The following is a 17,667-nucleotide window of genomic DNA, read 5'->3' as shown; positions in this document are numbered from 1 at the left end:
GACTGGGCCTTCCCTGGCTGAGCTGATGCTGCTCTAAGGGGGTAGCCGATGGGCACATGCCCTGAACAAACTCCAGTCCAGCAGGGGCGTGCAGAGAGCGCCAGGATCGCCTTGCACCGCCGGGGTAGGAGCTGCAAAACTATCGGCCCTGCGGCAGCGGGCGGGGGCCGCCTGCACTGGACACATCCCCCAGCAGCTCCCGGGCGTGGTGGAATCATTTCACTGGGTTTGCTGTTTTCCGAGGAGACTCAGATCTGCCAGCCTGCGGCGAGCGGGATCCCCGCGGGCGGCGCTGGGCCCGGACTGGGGAGAGTTACGGAGATCACTGCTGCTCCAGTGGGGTCTGCGGTGACACCGAGCGGGGGCTTCCCCTCCCCTCCGGCTCCGTGTCGTGGCACGCTGGGTCAGCCTGCAATGAGAGGCACTCAGCTTTGCCGTTAGCTGCGGGCCCGAGCCCCGCGCCACCTTTCCGGCTTGGCTGTGGTGAGCCCCCGAGCCCTCAAGGGCCTTGGCCTGCCGGCAGCCAGCCACTGCCGCGGGCCCGGGGCAGCCTGGCGGATCGGCTCCGGGCGCTGGATGTTCCGCACGTGTCCGCGGAGCGCCCAGCTGGGCTCGGGCACTGGGTAGAACTTTGGCTGCTGCCTGGCAGAGCCCTGAGCAGCCTGCAGGAAAGTGCCCATGGGCCGGGCGGGAGCTCTCCGAGGTGCTGCACGTGGGTCATGGTGGAAACCTTGAAAGTGGCTGTTCTTGGAGCCCCAAAGGTGGGGAAAACCGCCATCATCCGCCAGTTCCTGTACAACGACTTCACAGAGACATACAGCCCCACTGGGTCCCGTGACATCTACAGACCGTCGGTCATCTACAGCGGGAACATGTACGACATGAGGATCGTGGACGTCCCCCGCCTAGCTGCCTTCCCAGCAAACAGCTCTCAGGTAGGAGCCCTCCCGCACTCAGCCAGGCTGTGTGCCTGGGACTCCATGGCTCTGGGTTCTGCCCCTGAGCCCTCGGCAGATATTAGAGATGGAAACGCTCTGCTAGGTCCCATCTGGCCCATCCCTCCCATGGGCTGGTGCACTGGTTCCCAGTGCTTTGTCCGGTCTAGTTCCAAGTGTCTGGAGCAACAGGGTTTCCATCACTTCTGTAGCTAACAAGGGGGTGGCCTGGAGAGCAGCAGAGGCTGGTGGAATAGTGAATGCCCTTTGCCCTCTCCAGCTAGACCCACCAGCGTATGTTCTGCAGCATCAAAATGTGTCTGTTGCTTAACTGAAAAAAAAAAAGTTCCTTGCCCTACAGAGTTTGCAACCTAACATCTAACTAACAACAGAAGAGAGGGATTCTTCAGAGCTGGGTACCCAATCCACACTGGAAATCAATGGGAATTATGTGCCCAACACACTTAGGCATTTTTTAAAATCCCACCCAATATATCTCTAGGCACATAAATAGAAAGTAAATGTTCTTCTCAGGCTGGGTACTTGCACATTAAGCCAGCGGCCGCAGCTTCTCAGATCACCTTTCTTTTCATGTATTTAAAGTCACTTTTCTCCATGTCATTCATACCATTAAACCAAATTCTTTCTCCTGCACTTCCTACTTGTCCTGATGACCTTGTGATCAATCCCTCAGAGGAGTAGTCCTGGACGGTGCTTTGTTCCATCCTACTTCAGCTTCGGAGACTAAAAGAGAACGCAGCCCGTGTGCAGTTAATGGGAAATGTTGTCATCCATGGAGTTTTTTTAACATTACTGATTTAATCCAACGTTCACCATGTGTTTGGTTCCGAACAGTAGGGAAAGGTGGTTGTTCTGGGTGTGAATGAACAAATCCTAAATTTGCATGCCAAACAGGGATGTGCTGAATGTGCTCAAACTCCTGTACCAAATGGTATGTACACACACACAGGCATTCACCTACACACACGCACACACACTTGCACACATGCATCATTAACCCTTTGCTAGGTGGATCTGAAATTAACTCCCTTTACAACTCATCTTGCTTTGGAAAATCACATCCTAAGTGTTCAGCACACATTCTGGGCAGCATGTAAAGTCATTTGCCTGTACACACACACTCCACAGTCCTGCCCACCTTTTAAGAGGACAGCGAGGATCATATCAGCAATTAGCATATGCACAGAACAAGCAACCAGACCCCTTGATCCAATTCAAATACTTTGGGTGTGTTCACAGCCCATTCTGAATGAGAAAAACTAGATGAGTGAAATTGTAAAGCACAACTTTGATTACTGCATTTGTTCAGATTCGGGGCTAAAATGGTTATGAAGACAGAATTAGCAGAGTGAAGAACCTTACAGAGTTCAGGTATCAAAATCCCACTGGACAAATTGATCTATAGGATAACATTGGCTAGTCTATTGATCTACAGGACTATATTGACCGCACCAAGTCTGATCTTGCAGAAAAAAAGAAGGCAAATTACTCTGCAACCTACGTTCTTGCGTTCCTCACCTTGACAAGCTTTCTGAACATGATGTCAAGTGTTCCATGGAGAGTCAGTCACATCTGATTCATCATCCTTTTGGTGCACAGCTACCATAACAACTACTGCATGGCTCCATAACCACCTTTATATAAATCCAGGAGCCACAGAGATTATAGGATTGAGCTGCCCATTAATAATCTCTGAAGGTTTCCAGAATAACTAGTCACTGTTGCTTGTGTAACTGCCCATCCCAGTAGACATGATCTTGTAGGCCTCAGAGACTATGACAATAAGTACAGTGTAATTGGCCCCACATTCATCACTACCTTCAGGCCTGTTTGAAAATCCTTCCTCCTGCCTTACCTGCCCATTCAGACAAAGTTATCCCTCTGAAACACCCAACAAATCGACTGGCCAACCATCTCACTAGTTAGCTGGCCATGTGTAGGCAATAATGTAGTTCAGGAAATCAGCCTTCCTCATATTAAGCAGTACCTGCCACCACAAACAGCTGATCCAAATGGATGGGTTTACTCCTGGAGGAAGGCACTACTCAACAGGGAGGGCTGCAGTATCAGCCCCTTAGAGATTAGACATCAGGTTTCAGCTCTGTTTTACAAACCTCACTCTCTGAAAAGCAGCCACCCCTGGGGTGACAAGCAGTAATGGTGTCAAAGCAGGGGCATTTTCTGGGGCAAACAAACTTGTCTTTTCTTTTAAACAAAGTGTCTTGAGCTCATTAACACACAAGCAGAGCAAAACTAACCTTCTGGTTTTAAAGTCCAAAACACCCCATGTGATAAGCTTCTGGCACTCTTGTTCTCTCTCACACAGATGAAGGGCTTTCAGACTCAGCCATGAAGACAATCTGCCAAGCCAAGGGATATGCTCTTTCTAGCTGTCTGCTCCACTTACTAATAGAGGACAGTTTTCCTAGCCCATGAAATTTTTTGAGATTTCAAAAATGTCTCTGTTTCATATCAGAGCATGGACTTGAACCTGTGTCTCTTGATAATTGATTGGCAATCCCTTGATTCGAGGATGATCTCTATCATGAATTTACATATGGGTCTTGAGATGACTTAAACCTGGGTCTCTTGCATCCCAAATAAATGCCCAACCCACTGGGGTTTTGGCTGTTATGGAGTGGCTGTCTCTCAGTGTCTGCTGTTGGGGCTGCACCACTTTGTAAAATAAATAGTCTTTGGGGCTGAGAGAAAGAAAGAGACAGACTCTACAGCCTGGCTTGGAGGAGGAACACGTGAGTGTCTAATCACCTGACTAGTCTCTCTCTGGTTTTGACCAGACATTCCATCCTGGACCTGAGAAACCTTCCTGATGAGTGCTTCATCAAAACTGATACTTTCCTGTGGAAAGTTACAATTTTGACAGATCAGCATTTTCCAAGGAACGAAAACATTGAATCCAAAAAAGCCTGTCTCTAGTTCCTAAGCCATGAAGTCAGTGCCCAGCCTGGCTAATTTCAGGGAGAGCCAAGACAATGCAGAAAAATACTAGCCAGGTACATCGTCTCTTTCTATAAATGATCCTTTCTTGTTGAAATATTGGAAGGGTCAGTGACTGGTGCCTTAAATAATGGTAGATTAGAGGCAGCATTTACACCTGTTTTAAAAGATCCACTCTCAAAAACCAATTTGCACTGCTTTGCAGGCTAACACCATGATTCATCCTAGGGTACTTAAGGAACTAGCTGGAGCATTCTCAGAACCTTTAGCAATTATCTCTGAGACCTCATGGAGAATGGGTGAGGTCCCAGGGGAGTGGAGAAGGACAAACATAGTACCTAGCTTTAAAAAGGGGAACAAAGAAAACCTGGGGAATTATAGACCAGTCAGCCTAACTTCAATACCTGGAAAAATACTGGAACAGATCATGAAACAATCAATTTTAAGAACCTAGAGGATATAAGGGTTATAAGGAATAGCCAGAATGGATTTGTCAAGAACAATCATACCAAACCAACCTAATTCCCTTCTTTGACAGGGTTGCTGGTCTAGTGGCAGAGGGAAAACAGTAGACGTGCTAGATCATGACTTTAGTGATGCTTTTGACACAGTCCCACATGACATTCTCATAAGCAAATGAGGGAAATGTGATCTAGATGAAATTACTGTAAGGAGAGAGCACAACTGGTTGAAAGATCTTAGAGTAGTTTTCAGTGGTTCACTGTCAGACTGGGAGGGTGTATCTACTGGGGTCCCACAGGGTCAGAATTCACTTGTGTTGTTTCTGACTCTCCAACAGCAGCCCTTTGATCTGCTCATGGATGACTCTGCAGCACCAAGGGGTCAGACCTTCAGGTCGTTTAGAGAACGGGATCCCGGGAGAGAAAGCAAACTCCATGCCAAATGGCTTTGCAGGGAGCATGGGTTCTGGCAGATTTGTCTCTCCTGGGCCCACTGCAGAGTTTGTTGTTAAGTTTTGAATCATAAAGAATATTTTAAAACAACAGCCCTGTGAACTAAACACTTCGGTAGAGGTGAAAACACAACACAACACACACACACACACCCCAAAACAGATTTTTCAAAAGCACAAAGGGCAGTTATGTGTTCAGTTTTTATTTGTGCTTTTGAAAATCTTCTCCAGAGAATACACCCATGCACACAAACAACACACCTCTACACATGCAAAGGCACACACTGACACACTTGTGTGCATTTGCATATGTACACATAACCACACCCCTACACCAATGGGCTGCAAATGTAAATACTTCTTGATTTCTGCAGAAACTTGCAGGCTTCTGATACATGGGTCCCAGAAAGAGTCATACGGAGGACAGAACTTTATAGTGCGTGTTTACCAACTTTAACAAGGCAATAGATCGTTACCAAAGACAGGGCTTCCAAAGAGGATGGATCTAGACTGTTCTCAGTGATGGCAGATGACAGAACAAGGAGTAATGGTCTCAAGTTGCAGTAGGGGAGGTCTAGGTTGGAGATTAGGAAACACTATTTCACTAGGAGGGTGGTGAAGCACTGGAATGGGTTACCTAGGGAGGTGGTGGAATCTCCTTCCTTAGAGGTTTTTAAGGTCAGGCTTGACAAAGCCCTGGCTGGGATGATTTAGTTGGAGTTGGTCCTGCTTTGAGCAGGGGGTTGGACTAGATACCTCCTGAGGTCCCTTCCAACCCTGAGAGTCTATGATTCTATTCTAAACGCTTTCAAACCATTTCAGTCATCAGACTTCAGTGGAGCATTTTCCTGATCCCAAAATCTGCTACTTTATCCAAACAAAATAATGGGCAAACATTCAAACAGATCTGCCTGGGAATGAACATAAGTGCTGGAAATTCTATGAGCATTCATAAAATAATAATAATAAAAGTCTGCTTTGCAGCTTATGTAGATGGTCGCATCCTAGCTTCAATCTAGTTAGCTCACTAAAAGAGAAGTAAGGATGCTAGCGCAGCTGCACAAGCCTGCCTGACCCCGTTATGTATTTGCTTGTGCCACACACGCTGAAGCCTTCATCGTGCTATCCTCACTTGTATTTCTAGCAAGCTAGCTAGAGTACAGCTAGCGTGGGTACATCAGACACAAGCTGCTAACCACATCCCCAGCTGCAGGGCAGACTTACCCTAAGGCCCTGCTTTCAGTGGCTTGTCGCCTTCTTAGACCACCTTGCCTTTGAGGCTGATATTTCTTCTGCTTGTTCTCAACCCTTGGAGGCCAGTGTCCCTGAGCTAGCCTTGAAGGTACGGGGGACCTACCGGGTCACGGTTGAGGAACACTGATGGAGGCATGAGTCTCATCCGGAGCCCACTGAAGTCCAGGGGAGTCTTCCTGCTGATGCCAGCTGACTTTGGCTCAGGTCCTGTGTACCTGCCCGGGGGCTGCGCCTGTGCTGTACTTGCACACAGGCCGCCAGCCTCCAGGGGCGAATTTCACCAGCACAGAAATCCTTCTAATGGAAACGATCATAAGAAACCCCTCAACTGACCCAGAGTCTCAACTGACTGTACATCTCAGCCAGGCTTCCCTGGTTTGGCAGCTGCTTTGACCTTTCCCAAAACAGTGCTGGGGGGAAGTGGCCTCCCCCTTTGGCTGTGAGTTTTAGTATTGTTGTTTGTTTTAAAATCGCAAGTTGGTGTGAGAAGCTGTCATGCCTAGCGAGTAAGTAGGCTAAAAACCCCCACTGCTGGACACCAGCCGCAGAGCCAGAGCAGAGAGGGGGAGAATGAAGGGCTGGTTAGCAGAAGTGAGGGAAAGGGAGCCACCACATCAATAGACATAAAGGTCTTACTTATTACCGGGCCCTGGTGGGAAAAAACAATGCACTAACATGGTCTGCATGGGGCTATCTTCCATCTTCCAGGTGCCTGTGATATTAACAAATCATTCAAGCTCCAGTCTCATTGTTAGCCCCCGTCAGCAGGACATGCAGGGAAAATAACTCTCTGCTTTGTCTCTGGGGCATAGGAGGATGTTTTCCTGCTCTCACATGTTGCATGGCAGGAATTATTCATGTATTTGCCTCAAAGCTCCAATCAACGGGAGGCTTTCCCCATTTCCCAGAGGAGCTGTTTTATTATTATCAGTCCTTTCAGTAAAATCTGAGTCCTTGTCTGATCCTTCACAAAAAAGGCTTCCCCAAAAGTAGAAATGCTCTGGCATATGGCAGAGGGATTCGCTTTACCGTCAAGTTTATTAAAATACATACTTGTTTGCTCCAGGTATTTGCTGCAGTGAATGTCAACACACAAAAGCAAGCTGGGGTTTGCCTTGCATAGCTTCCTCTGAGGGTGCCGGGTGGGTTGTGCACAGCTGGGTGCAAGGGCCAGCATACACCTGTCTGAACTCCAAAGCCAAGTTGTGTCTGTTCAGTACTTGAATGGGAGATCTCACAGGAACACCTGCTTCAGTAGATGACGCTCTCACCTCTCAGCTGGCCTTCAGCCAACTGGGCACTAGAGGCTGCTGTGCAAGCACTGTATGGGTGAGATGTAGAACTGAGCCTCTGTCTGCTTGTGGTCATTACAGATCCCGGTGTTCTTTCTGGTTCTCTCTCAGCTCCTAAGATGGCCTGTTAATCCTAATGTTAGGAAAAACTTTTTCACTAGGAGGGTGGTGAAGCACTGGAATGGGTTACCTAGGGAGGTCGTGGAATATCCTTCCTTAGAGGTTTTTAAGGTCAGGCTTGACAAAGCCCTGGCTGGGATGATTTTGTTGGGGTTGGTCCTACTTTGAGCAGGGGGTTGGACTAGATACCTCCTGAGGTCCCTTCCAATCCTGATATTCTATGTTTTGGGCTGTTTACACTCTGCCTCTCTGAAAGCCACCTGCAGTTTCATTGGATACAGGATTCTGCTACACTTCCTGGTTGTGATATTGCTGTGTCAATTAACCAACTGCCATCATCCACCCAAGAAGCAGCTGCATTTCGGTAGTGGCTGTTGTGATTCCTGAGCCTAGTTTGTAAAGTATTCAGAGCCTCTTGGGTTAAGAAAATGCAACAGGCAGCATTGTCGTTCCACTGAAGCCAGGGGAGGTGCTGAACGGACCGGGGTTGGACTGCTTGTCAGGGGCAGCAAGAAGAAAACAGGGAGAATAAATGGGAAGCTGGGGGTGGGTCACTTCACTTCAAGTCACTTCTTGATGCAGCCTCACCACTCCAGCTACACCTAGAGAAAGTCATTAACTGGATTCAGGGAACAGATGGTTACCCTGGCATTAGGCACCTGTGGGAAGCAAGAGCCTGAATTAGCTGCAAACCAGTGATTTGTATGCATCAGCCGTTTGCTCTGTGCCTTCTGTGGGGTGCTGTCTTGGAAGAGGAGGGTCGGACTCGGAAGGGGCTCAGGCCTCTCCCTGCAGGCTCCATCGCACATACTGAACTCGAACGAGGAGTCACATTTCCTGTGGAAAAACCATCATCACTGTTTTCAGGCACTGAGGGGCCATTTGGCAGCTAGAAGAATAGGGCCCGTATCCCTCCTCTTGTGGATTTCCTTAGAAGGCAAAGACTGGCCTAACCATCGAGAAAGGATGGAAACCAGGTGTCCAGGCATCTGAGCTAAACTTGGCTTGGCAAGGGGCCAATGTTGATAAACTGTGTCCAGCTGCCTCCAAAACCCCTCTACTGGGGAGAAGGGTTTGTGCTCACCACACCACCCCAAAGGTGAAAGGCCCCTTTCACAGGAGCGATGCCTGAGATCCCCAGTTGGGCCTTCTGCACTCTGCTGGTCCCAGGGGCCCGTTGCCTTGGAGGTGAGTGGAAAGGGGACAGGCTCCAGGCCTCAGTGGCACATTTGGCAGCAGAGCACAGGGCACACCGAGGCTGGAGAGCCAGGGCCTACAGCTTCCCAGTCAGTGACTAGACCCTGCCTGGCTCCATGCTGGTCCTTTTCTCCCTTCCTCCCTCCAGGTTTATATAAAGGGCTGATCCCTTCCTCACCAGGTCACCCATTCAGTAGCCTCCTCCTTACCCTGCCATTGGAAATGCTCCTGAAGAGACAGGCTAATGCCCCCTGGCAATGGCTCTCAACCTATTCCATCTCTCCAATTAGGGTCATGGCCCCCTGACCACTCCATGGATCCCTGCACTCACGTGGCCCCTCCATGCCCTTCATTTCCCCTCTCCAGCCCGGCTCAGACTGTGGGTCATGCCGCTCAGGCTGAGATGCCTGCAGAGAGGAGAAGCATCACTGATTGCAGAAGGTCAGACTTGATAACCCATTTCCCAGCTTCTACTTTTCATCGCTCATCCCACTGCTCTAGGGAAGCAGAGTTTTGTTCTGCATTCTGGCTTCCCATCCTTTCTCCGTGGTGAGAGGCTGTTCCATACTTAGGGAGATGTTCTCCGGGGCCCAGCTGGATCCATTTCTATGGTTGCAATGCCTTTTGAATGGTTTCCCAAAGTCAAGGACAGAGAAGATAGGCCAAGTGAATCCCAGGCAGTCAGTGCCCCTGGGCAGCATGGACAGCCCTAGTCATGGTGGTTGAAAGTATTAAAGGCAACGTCATGCTGAGTCTTCATCCATCCAACGCAATTTCTGATTAAAAGCACTGGTTTGAAAATAGATGTGCATTTCTCATCTCTTCCCCGACCTGCAAGGAGCCTCCTGCAAGGAGCCTCTCCCACCATCAGGGAGAACGTTCTCTCTGAAGAACCTGATACATCACAGCTGGTAGTGCCAGTTACTGGAGCAGCCTAGACCATCTCCTGCTCCTGGGGGTGGGATTTGCGTGGCTGCAAATAGCCATGGCTAAGTGCATGGGCATGTTTCTGGGCAAGAAAAAAACAAACTAAACTCAGCTGCTGTGTCATGTAGGCCAGGGTTGCATTTGGAGCCGCCCTGTTCAAGGGTGCAGAATTGGATTCACAAAGTGAGGTTTTTCATGAACAGCTAAAGCCAAGAACATGAGCAAACTGAAAGGGACGTCCTGCCTCCTGCCATGCTCCGCTGGCAAACCCAGCTGCTGCATTGGAGTCAGTGGGGACAGGTCCCCAGCCGGTGTGATGCAATGCTCATTTACACCAGTTGAGGACTTGAGCAAAAATCATTACATCATCAGAACAAACTTTCATTGGCTGAACGCATCCCTGAGGGTAGAAAACTCTTATCTAACAATAAAGCAGGGTGATGTTTTTAGACCTAACAGTGTTTGTTGGAAACGGCTGACGTGATGAACGTTCCATGGGAATGTGCTGATTCCATCGAAACTTTGGGAAGCCAGGCAGGCAGGTCGGTTGGTCAGGTGTCCATGGGTGGCTTTGGCACCAGCCCTGCTGCCCAGCTCCTGGGCATTGTGGCCAATGGAATTTCTGGAATGCTGTTCCAATAGCAGCGAAGAATCCTGTGGCACCTTATAGACTAACAGACGTTTTGGAGCATGAGCTTTCGTGGGTGAATACCCACTTCGTCAGATGCATGTAGTGGAAATTTCCAGGGGCAGGTATATATATATGCAGGCAAGCTAGAGATAATGAGGTAGTTCAATCAGGGAGGATGAGGCCCTGTTCTAGCAGTTGAGGTGTGAAAACCAAGAGAGGAGAAACTGGTTCTGTAGTTGGCAAGCCATTCACAGTCTTTGTTCAATCCTGAGCTGATGGTGCCAAATTTGCAGATGAACTGAAGCTCAGCAGTTTCTCTTTGAAGTCTGGTCCTGAAGTTTTTTTGCTGCAGGATGGCCACCTTAAGGTCTGCTATAGTGTGGCCAGGGAGGTTAAAGTGTTCTCCTACAGGTTTTTGTATATTGCCATTCCTAATATCTGATTTGTGTCCATTTAGCCTTTTTCGTAGCTACTGTCCAGTTTGGCCGATGTACATAGCAGACGGGCATTGCTGGCATATGATAGCGTATATTACATTGGTGGAGGTGTAGGTGAATGAACCGGTGATAATATGGCTGATCTGGTTAGGTCCTGTGATGGTGTCGCTGGTGTAGATATGTGGGCAGAGTTGGCATCGAGGTTTGTTGCATGGATTGGTTCCTGAGCTAGAGTTACTATGGTGCAGTGTGCAGTTGCTGGTGAGAATATGTTTCAGGTTGGCAGGTTGCCTGTGGGCAAGGACTGGCCTGCCACCCAAGGCCTGTGAAAGTGTGGGATCATTGTCCAGGATGGATTGTAGATCCCTGATGATGCGTTGGGGAGGTTTTAGCTGGGGACTGTATGTGATGGCCAGTGGGGTCCTGCTGGTTTCTTTCTTGGGTTTGTCTTGCAGTAGGAGGCTTCTGGGTACACGTCTGGCTCTGTTGATCTGTTTCCTTATTTCCTCGTGCGGGTATTGTAGTTTTGAGAATGCTTGGTGGAGATTTTGTAGGTGTTGGTCTCTGTCTGAGGGGTTAGAGCAGATGCGGTTGTACCTCAGTGCTTGGCTGTAGACAATGGATCGTGTGATGTGCTGGAGGCATGAAGATAGGCATAGCGGTCCGTAGGTTTTCGGTATAGGGTGGTGGTAATGTGACCATCACTAATTTGCACTGTGGTGTCTAGGAAGTGGACCTCCTGTGTAGACTGGTCCAGGCTGAGGTTGATGGTGGGGTGGAAGCTGTTGAAATCGTGGTGGAATTTTTCCAGAGTCTCCTTCCCATGGGTCCAGATGATGAAGATGTCATCAATGTAGCGTAGGTAGAGAAGGGGTGTGAGTGGACGAGAGCTGAGGAAGCGTTGTTCCAGGTCTGCCATAAAAATATTGGCATATTGTGGGGCCATGCGGGTGCCCATAGCGGTGCCACTGATCTGGAGATATATATTGTCATCAAATTTGAAATAGTTGTGTGTGAGGATAAAGGCACAGAGATCAGCAGCCAGTTGTGCTGTGGCATCATCAGGGATACTGTTCCTGACAGCTTGTATTCCATCTGTGTGTGGGATGTTCGCGTAGAGAGCCTCTACATCCATGGTGGCTAGGATGGTGTTTTCTGGAAGGTCACCAATGCTTTGTAGTTTCCTCAGGAAATCAGTGGTGTCATGGAGATAGCTGGGAGTGCTGGTGGCATAGGGTCTGAGTAGAGATTCCACATATCCAGACAGTCCTTCAGTGAGAGTGCCAATGCCCGAGATGATGGGGCGTCCAGGATTTCCGGGTTTGTGGATCTTGGGTAGTAGATAGAATAACCCTGGTCGGGGCTCTAAGGGTATGTTGATTTGTTCCGGTGTTAGTGTAGGGAGTGTCCTGAGTAGATGTTGCAGTTTCTTAGTGTCTGGCAGCCTCCTTTTGGTAGTCAGACCTGTTCATGATGACAACAGCACCTCCTTTATCAGCCTCTTTGATGATAATGTCTGGGTGGTTTCTGAGGCTGTGGATGGCATTGCGTTCTGCACGACTTAGATTATGAGGCAAGCGATGTTGTTTTTCCACAATTTCTGCCTGTGCACGTCGGCGGAAGCATTCAATGTAGAGGTCCAGACTGTCATTTCGACCCTCAGGAGGAGTCCATGTGGAGTTCTTCTTCTTGTGCTGTTGGTGGGAGGGTACCTGTGTATCAGTGTGCTGTTCAGTGTTGTCCTGAAAATATTCTTTGAGTCGGAGATGGCGAAAGTAGACTTCCAGATCGCCGCAGAACTGTATCATGTTGGTGGGGGTGGCAGGGCAGAAAGAGAGTCTCCGAGATAGGACAGACTTTTCTTTTGGGCTGAGTGTGTAGTTGGATAGATTGACGATATTGCTGGGTGGGTTGGGGGTACCACGGTTGTGGCCCCATGAGGCAGGTAGGAGTTTAGACAGCTTACAATCCTTTTTCCTTTGTAGAGAGGTGAAGTGAGTAATGTAGATCTCCTGTCTTATTTTAGTGAAGTCCGTTTGTATGGAAATTTGGTTATTGATGAGAGTCTCCAGATTGGAGAGCTCTTTTTTGATGTTTTCCTGTTTGCTGTATAGGATGCTGATCAGGTGGTTCCTCAGTTTTTTTGATAGAGTTTGGCATAATCTCTCACTGTGGTCTATGTAGTATGTAGATAGCAGTCTACACAGGAGGTCCACTTCCTAGACACCACAGTGCAACTAAGTGATGGTCACATTACCACCACGCTATACCGAAAACCTACGGACCGCTATGCCTACCTTCATGCCTCCAGCTTCCATCCCGGGCACATCACACGATCCATTGTCTACAGCCAAGCACTGAGGTACAACCGCATCTGCTCTAACCCCTCAGACAGAGACCAACACCTACAAAATCTCCACCAAGCATTCTCAAAACTACAATACCCGCACGAGGAAATAAGGAAACAGATCAACAGAGCCAGACGTGTACCCAGAAGCCTCCTACTGCAAGACAAACCCAAGAAAGAAACCAACAGGGACCCCACTGGCCATCACATACAGTCCCCAGCTAAAACCTCCCCAACGCATCATCAGGGATCTACAACCCATCCTGGACAACGATCCCACACTTTCACAGTCCTTGCCCACAGGCAACCTGCCAACCTGAAACATATTCTCACCAGCAACTGCACACTGCACCATAGTAACTCTAGCTCAGGAACCAATCCATGCAACAAACCTCGATGCCAACTCTGCCCACATATCTACACCAGCGACACCATCACAGGACCTAACCAGATCAGCCACATCATCACTGGTTTATTCACCTGCACCTCCACCAATGTAAAATACGCTATCATATGCCAGCAATGCCCCTCTGCTATGTACATCGGCCAAACTGGACAGTCACTACGAAAAAGGCTAAATGGACACAAATCAGACATTAGGAATGGCAATATACAAAAACCCGTAGGAGAGCACTTCAACCTCCCTGGCCACACTATAGCAGACCTTAAGGTGGCCATCCTGCAGCAAAAAAACTTCAGGACCAGACTTCAAAGAGAAACTGCTGAGCTTCAGTTCATCTGCAAATTTGGCACCATCAGCTCAGGATTGAACAAAGACTGTGAATGGCTTGCCAACTACAGAACCAGTTTCTCCTCTCTTGGTTTTCACACCTCAACTGCTAGAACAGGGCCTCATCCTCCCTGATTGAACTGACCTCGTTATCTCTAGCTTGCTTGCTAGCATATATATACCTGCCCCTGGAAATTTCCACTATATGCATCTGACGAAGTGGGTATTCACCCACGAAAGCTCATGCTCCAAAACGTCTGTTAGTCTATAAGGTGCCACAGGATTCTTTGCTGCTTTTACAGATCCAGACTAACACGGCTACCCCTCTGATACTTGTTCCAATAGGAAATGAAACATCAACACTCCAGAATTTTCCAGGAAACGGGACTTCCCCTTTCCAGCCAGCTCTGATAGCAACTGCTGAGAGCAGTTCAGCGGCTGGGCAGGTGTCCCAAACACACAGGTAGGTGTGGGGTTTGCATGCACGTGCCGCTGTGATAGAGTAGGGAGGGGAGCCCAGGGCAGGGTCTGGGGCATTCTCCTGAGTCAATAAGGAGTGGCTGATGGGTCCCTCTGCCTGATGCAGTTATCTGTCCCCCACACACACCCCGAATCGCAGCCTGGGATCATCCCCCTGCCCTGGGCAATTCAGTCTCCAAGCAACACCCACCCCTTCCCCATGGCCCCAGACACTGATGGGTGAGAGGGTCTAAGCAATCCTGGGCTCCCATGCTGCCCGCAACCCTCAGTCGTCCTCTCTGAGAGCTGAGAGGAGATCTTGGTCTTCTCCCCTCTGCTTGTTGAAGCCTCCCTGCCCCTCACCTGCCTTGCAGGCAGGACCTCTGGTGGTGGGGTGGAGGCTGATGGGATGGCTCTGCTCCCCCCTGCCCCGAGCAGCCTGCATTCTCTCCCACAGAAGTGGTCAGACCTGAAGTGCCATGGGCTGAGAAACACCAATGCCTATGTGCTGGTGTATGACATCTGCAACCCCGAGAGCTTTGAGTACGTGAAGATGATCCAGCAGCAGATCCTGGAGAACAGGTGAGTGTGGGGTAGGATGGGGGCAGGGGGGAAGCTGGGAGCCCCCCCCAGCTCCATTTGAGCTCTCAGAGGGAGTAGGGGAAAGGGAAGGGCCACAGATCCTGGGAGTTCCTCAGCGCTCAATTTGAAATGAAAAACATGCCGGGGCTCATTTTAGCACCTGGGGCAAGCAAGCATATTTGCACCCCTAGAGGTGATGAGGGGACACGCAGAGTCAAGTGTCCCCCCCCAGATTTCTGCCTTCCATTTAGCACAGAGGTTTCCAACCAGAGATGACCTGTGTCCGGTGACTGGGGGGCACAACCCCAGAACTGCTCGAGTCACGCCTCCCGCAGGCAGCCCCTTCCTCCTGGAAAGCAGTGGCCCCTCCCTGCAGCTTTCTCTTGCCTCTGCCTCTCTGTGCCTGGTGCAGCTCGCTGGCTTAGCTGCCTCGCAGGGAAGGGTCCCGGCCACACCACGTGACCAAGCAATGGGGGGAGGCATGTCACTCTGCATACCCCCCCGGTTCAAACTGTTGCCTCCTGCCAGAAACCAGTGGGAAGCTGGTGGGAGCTGCTCTGGCCCCTGGTTCTCTGCACCGTGGGAGCTGGGGCGCTGCCTGGCTGCCCTCCCTGCCCTGCTCCCATAGGTGCTGACTCCTCCACCAGCAGGCAGCTCCTCCCCCCCCGCACCTGCTGTGATCAGCTGTTTTGTGGCCTGCTGGAGGAGCAGGGATGGGGCACACCTGGGGGAGTGGGTGGAACTGGGGAGGAAGGGGCAGGAAGAGGAGGGGCAGGGGCAGAGCAGGGGTGGGAAGAGGCAGGATGGGGGTGGGAGCTTCAGGAAGGGTGGGGCCAGAGGCGGAGCAGGGGGTTGAGCACCCCCAGAGCCTGGAGGAAGCTGGTGCCTGTGCCTGCTCCCCAAGCCAGCTGCTTCTGCACAGCTGAGCGCTGCCCAGGCAGGGTGGCAGCACAGCTCTGAGCTCTGCCCCAATGCACTCCCAAAAGAGCCTGGCACTGGCCAGCAATCCCCCTGGAGCTGGCCCCTGCCTGCGGAGCCTGGCTGCCAGGAGATGTTCCTCAAGGCGCTTGCTTGCTGCTGCCTAGGTGCTCCTGGTTCTGCTGCTGGCGGTGGCACTGCCTTCAGAGCTGGGTGGCTGGAGAGCAGCAGCTGCTGGCTGGGAGCCCAGCGGTGCTGTGGCTACGAACTGCTAAGCTTAGAAGTTCTGGGAAGCCCTGGCACAAAATAAGCACTGGAGATCCTCTTCCTGGAGTGACCAGCCACCAGCCTAGGCCGCCTCTGCCCTAAATTCAGAGGCTTTCTGATCTCTGCAGCTGGCAGACATGGCCAAACCTACTATGTCTGCATCAGGCTCCAGGGCAGATCCATCTTCTTGGTCAGGCTGGCCATGGGCCGAGCCCCAGACGTGGGAATTAGCTTGTTCACTTTGGGTGCTGGGAGATCACAGGTGGGTCCCACAACTTATGGGGGATGTAGATACTCCCAGTTCACCATCCTGGCTGGAGGGAAGAGGAGAAAAACTCTGGCTCCAGGAGGGGAGGTGACTCTGTTTGGACAACAAGCTAGAGTCAGATGAGGGTGGTTGTGTAAAGACATCACAGCTGGTGCTGAGGCCAATTGGGGCTGGGGCTAGGAGTGGGAAGGCACCTGGCTACTGCAAGTCCTCTCCTTCCCCTCTCCAGGGCTGGTCACAGCTTTTGCTTGGGGCTGTCAGTCCCACTCCCCATGAGGCATCTCTCAGGCTGCTCGTGCCCCATGCAGCACTCCCTAATCTACGACTCCTTTCTCCCGCAGGACAGGTGGCGCCAATAAGGCCCCCATCATCGTGGTGGGGAACAAGCGGGACCAGCAGAAGCAGCACTTCACGCCGCGTCGGACGCTCTCAGCGCTGGTGAAGAAGAGCTGGAAGTGTGGCTACATGGAGTGCTCTGCCAAGTACAACTGGCACGTTGTCCTGCTCTTCAAGGAGCTGCTGAGCAGTGCGCTGGCCCAGGGCTGCAAACACGGCCACTCCAGTGTGCGCCTCCAGGGGACGCTGCACACAACCAGATGCAGCCTCATGTGAGACGTGCTGCCAGCCACCTCCAGGGGGCGCTCCCTCTGCTCTGTGAGTAGAGTGGGGGCCAATTGGGAACTGGTTACCCATCACCACCTGAAATGGGCTCTGTGTGCCGAGGGGACCCTCCCACCACCACCTGGCCTCTCCTGGCCCCAGGGGCTCCACTGTTCTTGATTGTACCAGTGCAAAAAAGGACTCATTGTTCTGGGCACCTGTGCCCCAACTTCTCAGGGGCTGAGCACAGACGCAGGCTCTGGAGCAGATGGGAATGGGGATGACCTGAGCGTGGCCAAAGACAGAAGTGTGGTCCTCATTATTTAAACATGAACCCCAGAGCTGGCTTATGGTGCTGCTGTGGGGCAGAGCAGAGGGGACGCTGAGGTTGCAGATATGATGGGGGACAGAGTGGAGGGAGATGTGATCTGCTCCCCCCCTACCTTAAAGCCTCCACAGCTGAGTGCAGTACCACCCAAAGGAGCTCAGGTCAGGTGCACGAGGGTTTTGTGTGGAGAGAATCCCTGCTGGGGAAATTCTGCAGACTCCTAGGCCCACAGGCCTCTGCAGGTGTGCGTTGGGGGAGGTTTTGCTGCTGATTTGTCTGCAAACAGGGCTCCATTGCCTCCCAGGCATGTTCCTTAGCTGTGACTGTTTGGCCAGTTGGTTTTACGCCCATGTTGGGGCAAGGGCAAAATGTTTTCAACAAAACTTTTTTTTTTTTAACAAAATATTACAAAATGTTGCAGCCTTTTCAACCACACCAAACATGAGAATTTTAGTCAAAATATTTTTTTATTTTATTTTATTA

General features: G+C 50.7%; 1 protein-coding gene across 2 annotated transcripts; it reads left to right on the top strand.

Annotated features, from left to right (window-relative positions):
- The first annotated feature begins 719 nt into the window (after positions 1-719).
- RASL10A (RAS like family 10 member A) lies at positions 720-16,868 on the top strand. Of its 2 annotated transcripts, XM_030583341.1 has the most exons (6): positions 720-896; positions 10,054-10,077; positions 10,268-10,273; positions 10,574-10,585; positions 14,679-14,803; positions 16,598-16,868. In XM_030583341.1, exons 1-6 carry the CDS (start codon positions 720-722, stop codon positions 16,866-16,868), a joined length of 615 nt encoding a protein of 204 aa, XP_030439201.1. The 2 variants fall into 2 exon arrangements, with proteins under 2 accessions (XP_030439201.1, XP_030439202.1); XM_030583342.1 differs by lacking the exons at positions 10,054-10,077; positions 10,268-10,273; positions 10,574-10,585 and having other exon boundaries at positions 720-935.
- The last annotated feature ends 799 nt before the right edge of the window (positions 16,869-17,667 follow it).

The sequence above is a fragment of the Gopherus evgoodei genome, chromosome 13, assembly GCF_007399415.2.
Source record: "Gopherus evgoodei ecotype Sinaloan lineage chromosome 13, rGopEvg1_v1.p, whole genome shotgun sequence".
NCBI classification, from domain to species: Eukaryota; Metazoa; Chordata; order Testudines; family Testudinidae; genus Gopherus; species Gopherus evgoodei.
Note: the sequence above shows the minus strand (reverse complement) of the source record. Positions and strands in the feature narration are given on the sequence as shown.